A 7,381-nucleotide genomic window follows, 5' to 3' on the forward strand; every position below is an offset into this window, starting at 1 on the left:
CGCTGACCCTCCGACAGCACCCGCTCCCTCAGCGCTGACCCTCCGACAGCGCGGTGTTGGGATTGTCAGCGTGGGTTGTGTGTGTTCCAGTTAATTCAGTGCCACAGACGGATGACTCAGAGCTGAGAAAATGACACACTGATCCACAGTTTAATCTTGAATTGCACACCCAGTTCTTTGGAGAGCTCCTGAGGACAGGACAGACATTCTGTGAATGTTCCTGTATTTATCACGTGTGCTTCCAAGTGTTGCGTTACAGGGAAGTGGCGTGGCTGACTCTGGATCACTCTTGTTTACGCAATGACCTGCTGTAATTGGGGCTGCCTGCCTGAAAGCAGATTAAACAGGCACTTTCACCATAATCCCTGAGAGGGCACAGAGCTCAGAGGCTGCTTGGGGCAAGACAGCAGGGTTATGTTGAGCAGCGCTGTCTCGGGGCTGTCACCATCTCGATGGGCCAAAGGGACTGGCCCCTCTGTGATCCAGCGCTGCTTATCAGGCACCCGAATTGTCAGAAAATTAACCACGCCCTCGGCACAGCGCTCTTACCGTGAGACAGCGGCAAGGGAGGGTCAGGCTGAGGCTGAAAGAGGGGGTGTATTGATTTGACACCTTTGGGCCCACCCCCAATGAAGTACTTTCTCCGAATCGCCGTCACTGCTGGAGGGGGTGCAGTGAGCTCCCACAGCAGCGATGGGGAATTGGCCCAAGCCACCTGGGTTGTTGTTCCCCCAGTGTTGGTCACAGGACACCAAGGAGCATGGCATCCTGAGAGAGACAGCTCACTGAGCCTCCGTATAACGCTCCGTCTTGAGAGAACTGCATTGTGTGTGTACGTGTGTGTGTGATGTATAGGTGTGTGTCTGTGCGTGTGTGTGTCTGTGCGTGTGTGTGTCTGTGCGTGTCTGTACGTGTGTGTCTGTACGTGTACAGGTGTGTGTGTGTGTGTGTACAGGTGTGTGTGTACAGGTGTGTGTCTGTACGTGTACGTGTGTGTCTATAAGTGTGTGTCTCTATACGTGTGTGTGTGTGTGTACGTGTGTGTACGTGGTTGAGCAGTGGAAGTGGTGTACGTTAACTTCACCAAGGCATTTGGTAAGGTTCCCCATGGTAGGCTCATTCATAAAGTCAGGAGGTATGGGATACAGGGAGGTTTGGCTATCTGGATTCAGAATTAGCTGGCTGACAGGAGGCAGAGAGTGGTTGTAGATGGAAAGTCTTCTGCCTGGAGGTCAGTGGTGAGTGGGGTCCTGCAGGGGTCTGTACTTGGGCCTCTGCCCTTTGTAGTTTTTATAAATGACTTGGATGAGGAGGTTGAGGGGGTGGGTTAGTAAACTTGCAGATGACACAAAGGTTGGGGGTGGCGTCGATAGTATAGAGGGCTACTGCAGGCTATAGCGCGACATAGACAGGATGCAGAGCTGGGCCGAGAAATGGCAGATGGAGTTCAACCTGGATAAATGCGAAGTAATGCATTTTGGAAGGTCGAACTCGAATGCTGAATATAGGATTAAAGACAGGATTCTTGGCAGTGTGGAGGAACAGAGGAATCTGGGTGTGCAGGTACATAGATCCCTCAAAGTTGCCACCCAAGTGATTAGATTACATTACAGTGTGGAAACAGGCCCTTCGGCCCAACAAGTCCACACCGACCCGCCGAAGCGAAACCCACCCATACCCCTACATTTACCCCTTATCTAACACTACGGGCAATTCAGTTTAGCCAATTCACCTGACCCTGCACATCTTTGTGACTGTGGGAGGAAACCGGAGCACCCGGAGGAAACCCACGCAGACACGGGGAGAATGTGCAAACTCCACAGTCAGTCGCCCGAGGCGGGAATTGAACCCGGGTCTCTGGCGCTGTGAGGCAGCAGTGCTAACCACTGTGCCACCGTGCCGCCCACAAGTGGATAGGGTTGTTAAGAAACCATATGGTGTTTTGGCCTTCATTAACAGGGGGCTGGAGTTTAAGAGCCGTGAGGTTTTGCTGCAGCTCTACAAGTCCCTGGTGAGACCACACTTGGAATATTGTGTCCAGTTCTGGTCACCCTACTATAGGAAAGATACAGAGGCTTTGGAGAGTGTGAAAAGAAGGTTTACCAGGATGCTGCCTGGACTGGAGGGCTTGCCTTATGAAGAAAGGTTGAATAAGCTCGGACTCTTCTCTCTGGAGAGAAGGAGGAAGAGAGGAGACCTGATCGAGGTGTACAAAGTAATGAGAGGAATAGATAGAGTCAATAGCCAGAGACTTTTCCCCAGGGCAGGACTGACTGGTACGAGGGGTCCTCATTTTAAGATATTAGGAGAAGGGTAGAAAGGAGACGTCAGAGGTAGGTTCTTTACGCAGAGAGTTGTGAATACTTGGAATGCATTGCCAGCAGTGATGGTGGAAGCAGAGTCATGGGGACATTTAAGCGAACGCTAGACATGCACAAGGACAGCAGTGAGTTGAGGGGAGTGTAGGTTAGGGTTATTTTATTTCAGATTAGGAATAATCCTTGGCATGACATTGTGGGCCAATGGGCCTGTTCTGTGCTGCACTGTTCTCTGTTCTATGTCCGAGACCTGCACGTAGGGCCGAGCGTTCCTGTTGTTGTTATTATTATTATTATGAGCTGCGTTCCAGTCTCCTGGCATTCCCTGTGAAAGTTGAGGTATTGACTGGGAGGGAGTGAAGCACACTAACGGTCTCGCTGGGAGCGCTGGAGAATCAATCCCTGGTCAGTCCTTAACGTTCCTCTGCAGCCACTATCCGTCCCTTTTGAACATTCTGTCGTCCATCATAGCCCGAGAGCAAAACCGGCGTGTGGTGGACAACGTCTGTGGGGCTGTGTCCCGGATGATGATGACGAATCTGCCTGGAGTCCCCGTGGAGCAGGTACTGGGCACTTCCTTGGGACGTTCAGCCGCAAAGACGTAGTTGGGGGGGGAGGGGGGGGGGGATCTGACCTGTCAAGCTGCTCAGTCCTGGCCGGGGGAAGGTGTCTGGTTGATGTCCATGAGCCCAACTTCCCAAATGGGCCAGGCACCCACTGGGTGGGTCCTGGAACAAGGGACGACAAGGCAATCCCGTTTGCTGGTGGAGCATTCCTGGTCCAGCCTGCTGGACGGTGGGTAAGGTGCTGGAAGACACCCCCTTGAGGGGAGAGATAGCAGAGAGTGAGCTGAGCAGCTCTCTCTGCCACTGGCTCTGCCAATAACTGACTCTGTGCTGTGAAACCCTCCCAACACCTCAGTAACTGTCCCATGCTTCTTGCCCTCTCTCCCGCTCTGACCAGGGGGAAAGGTTTCACCAGGAAGCTCACAGTGCAGGGGCCAGGATGGCAGTGATCAGTCCCTCCGAACACTGCTCACGATAACTGTATGAAGAGAGATTAACGGACCTTCTCTGTACTTTCTCAAAAGGTCTTTCCTGTGCTGGTACGGTCGCTTCCTCTGAAAGAGGATATCGAAGAAAACTTAACGGTGATGAACTGCATCACGTTCATGTACAAGAACAATCCCAATCAGGTAAGGCACGCACTCAGTGCATGCTCACACACAGGTATCTGTGTGTGTGGGTCTATATATATACAGCAGGACACACTGTAATAGGGATACAGACTGCGGTGTGATCACCCATCAGTACGCACTGTAATAGGGAGGGAGACTGCGGTGTGAACACCCATCAGTACGCACTGTAATAGGGATACAGACTGCGGTATGAACACCCATCAGTACGCACTGTAATAGGGAGAGGGACTGCGGTGTGAACACCCATCAGTACGCACTGTAATAGGGATACAGACTGCGGTGTGAACACCCATCAGTACGCACTGTAATAGGGATACAGACTGCGGTGTGAACACCCATCAGTACGCACTGTAATAGGGATACAGACTGCGGTGTGAACACCCATCAGTACGCACTGTAATAGGGATACAGACTGCGGTGTGAACACCCATCAGTACGCACTGTAATAGGGAGAGAGACTGCAGTGTGAACACCCATCAGTAAGTACTGTAATAGGGAGAGAGACTGCGGTGTGAACACCCATCAGTACGCACTGTAATAGGGATACAGACTGCGGTGTGAACACCCATCAGTACGCACTGTAATAGGGATACAGACTGCGGTGTGAACACCCATCAGTACGCACTGTAATAGGGATACAGACTGCGGTGTGAACACCCATCAGTACGCACTGTAATAGGGATACAGACTGCGGTGTGAACACCCATCAGTACGCACTGTAATAGGGAGACAGACTGCGGTGTGAACACCCATCAGTACGCACTGTAATAGGGAGACAGACTGCGGTGTGAACACCCATCAGTACGCACTGTAATAGGGATACAGACTGCGGTGTGAACACCCATCAGTACGCACTGTAATAGGGAGACAGACTGCGGTGTGAACACCCATCAGTACGCACTGTAATAGGGAGACAGACTGCGGTGTGAACACCCATCAGTACGCACTGTAATAGGGAGACAGACTGCGGTGTGAACACCCATCAGTACGCACTGTAATAGGGAGACAGACTGCGGTGTGAACACCCATCAGTACGCACTGTAATAGGGAGACAGACTGCGGTGTGAACACCCATCAGTACGCACTGTAATAGGGATACAGACTACGGTGTGAACATCCATCAGTACTCACTGTAATAAGGAGAGAGACTGCCGTGTGAACACCCATCAGTACGCACTGTAATAGGGATACAGACTACGGTGTGAACATCCATCAGTACGCACTGTAATAGGGATACAGACTACGGTGTGAACATCCATCAGTACGCACTGTAATAGGGATACAGACTACGGTGTGAACATCCATCAGTACGCACTGTAATAGGGAGAGAGACTGCAGTGTGAACACCCATCAGTAAGTACTGTAATAGGGAGAGAGACTGCGGTGTGAACACCCATCAGTACGCACTGTAATAGGGAGAGAGACTGCAGTGTGAACACCCATCAGTAAGTACTGTAATAGGGAGAGAGACTGCGGTGTGAACACCCATCAGTACGCACTGTAATAGGGAGAGAGACTGCAGTGTGAACACCCATCAGTAAGTACTGTAATAGGGAGAGAGACTGCGGTGTGAACACCCATCAGTACGCACTGTAATAGGGAGAGAGACTGCAGTGTGAACACCCATCAGTAAGTACTGTAATAGGGAGAGAGACTGCGGTGTGAACACCCATCAGTACGCACTGTAATAGGGAGAGAGACTGCAGTGTGAACACCCATCAGTAAGTACTGTAATAGGGAGAGAGACTGCGGTGTGAACACCCATCAGTACGCACTGTAATAGGGAGAGAGACTGCAGTGTGAACACCCATCAGTAAGTACTGTAATAGGGAGAGAGACTGCGGTGTGAACACCCATCAGTACGCACTGTAATAGGGAGAGAGACTGCAGTGTGAACACCCATCAGTACACACTGTAATAGGGATACAGACTGCGGTGTGAACACCCATCAGTACGCACTGTAATAGGGGTACAGACTGCGGTGTGAACACCCATCAGTACGCACTGTAATAGGGGTACAGACTGCGGTGTGAACACCCATCAGTACGCACTGTAATAGGGGTACAGACTGCGGTGTGAACACCCATCAGTACGCACTGTAATAGGGGTACAGACTGCGGTGTGAACACCCATCAGTACGCACTGTAATAGGGGTACAGACTGCGGTGTGAACACCCATCAGTACGCACTGTAATAGGGGTACAGACTGCGGTGTGAACACCCATCAGTACGCACTGTAATAGGGAGTGAGACTGCGGTGTGAACACCCATCAGTACGCACTGTAATAGGGGTACAGACTGCGGTGTGAACACCCATCAGTACGCACTGTAATAGGGGTACAGACTGCGGTGTGAACACCCATCAGTACGCACTGTAATAGGGGTACAGACTGCGGTGTGAACACCCATCAGTACGCACTGTAATAGGGGTACAGACTGCGGTGTGAACACCCATCAGTACGCACTGTAATAGGGGTACAGACTGCGGTGTGAACACCCATCAGTACGCACTGTAATAGGGGTACAGACTGCGGTGTGAACACCCATCAGTACGCACTGTAATAGGGGTACAGACTGCGGTGTGAACACCCATCAGTACGCACTGTAATAGGGGTACAGACTGCGGTGTGAACACCCATCAGTACGCACTGTAATAGGGGTACAGACTGCGGTGTGAACACCCATCAGTACGCACTGTAATAGGGGTACAGACTGCGGTGTGAACACCCATCAGTACGCACTGTAATAGGGGTACAGACTGCGGTGTGAACACCCATCAGTACGCACTGTAATAGGGTGAGAGACTGCGGTGTGAACACCCATCAGTACGCACTGTAATAGGGAGTGAGACTGCGGTGTGAACACCCATCAGTACGCACTGTAATAGGGAGTGAGACTGCGGTGTGAACACCCATCAGTACGCACTGTAATAGGGAGTGAGACTGCGGTGTGAACACCCATCAGTACGCACTGTAATAGGGAGTGAGACTGCGGTGTGAACACCCATCAGTACGCACTGTAATAGGGTGAGAGACTGCGGTGTGAACACCCATCAGTACGCACTGTAATAGGGGTACAGACTGCGGTGTGAACACCCATCAGTACGCACTGTAATAGGGAGTGAGACTGCGGTGTGAACACCCATCAGTACGCACTGTAATAGGGAGTGAGACTGCGGTGTGAACACCCATCAGTACGCACTGTAATAGGGAGTGAGACTGCGGTGTGAACACCCATCAGTACGCACTGTAATAGGGAGTGAGACTGCGGTGTGAACACCCATCAGTATGCACTGTAATAGGGATACAGACTTCGGTGTGAACACCCATCAGTACGCACTGTAATAGGGAGTGAGACTGCGGTGTGAACACCCATCAGTACGCACTGTAATAGGGAGAGAGACTGCTGTGTGAACACCCATCAGTACGCACTGTAATAGGGAGTGAGACTGCGGTGTGAACACCCATCAGTACGCACTGTAATAGGGAGTGAGACTGCGGTGTGAACACCCATCAGTACGCACTGTAATAGGGAGTGAGACTGCGGTGTGAACACCCATCAGTACGCACTGTAATAGGGAGTGAGACTGCGGTGTGAACACCCATCAGTACGCACTGTAATAGGGAGTGAGACTGCGGTGTGAACACCCATCAGTACGCACTGTAATAGGGAGTGAGACTGCGGTGTGAACACCCATCAGTACGCACTGTAATAGGGAGGGAGACTGCGGTGTGAACACCCATCAGTACGCACTGTAATAGGGAGGGAGACTGCGGTGTGAACACCCATCAGTACGCACTGTAATAGGGAGGGAGACTGCGGTGTGAACACCCATCAGTACGCACTGTAATAGGGAGGGAGACTG

General features: G+C 51.6%; 1 protein-coding gene across 1 annotated transcript in view; it reads left to right on the forward strand.

Annotated features, from left to right (window-relative positions):
- Positions 1-3,609, forward strand: part of LOC122543740 (importin-4-like) — a 28,676-nt gene extending 25,067 nt beyond the window's left edge. Inside the window, exons 10-11 of the mRNA XM_043682501.1 lie at positions 2,749-2,881; positions 3,409-3,609. Of these exons, the coding sequence (XP_043538436.1) occupies positions 2,749-2,881; positions 3,409-3,594 (319 nt within the window). The 3' untranslated portion in view covers positions 3,595-3,609. The remainder of the gene's footprint in view (positions 1-2,748; positions 2,882-3,408) is intronic.
- The last annotated feature ends 3,772 nt before the right edge of the window (positions 3,610-7,381 follow it).

The sequence above is a fragment of the Chiloscyllium plagiosum genome, chromosome 44 (assembly GCF_004010195.1).
Source record: "Chiloscyllium plagiosum isolate BGI_BamShark_2017 chromosome 44, ASM401019v2, whole genome shotgun sequence".
NCBI lineage: Eukaryota > Metazoa > Chordata > Chondrichthyes > Orectolobiformes > Hemiscylliidae > Chiloscyllium > Chiloscyllium plagiosum.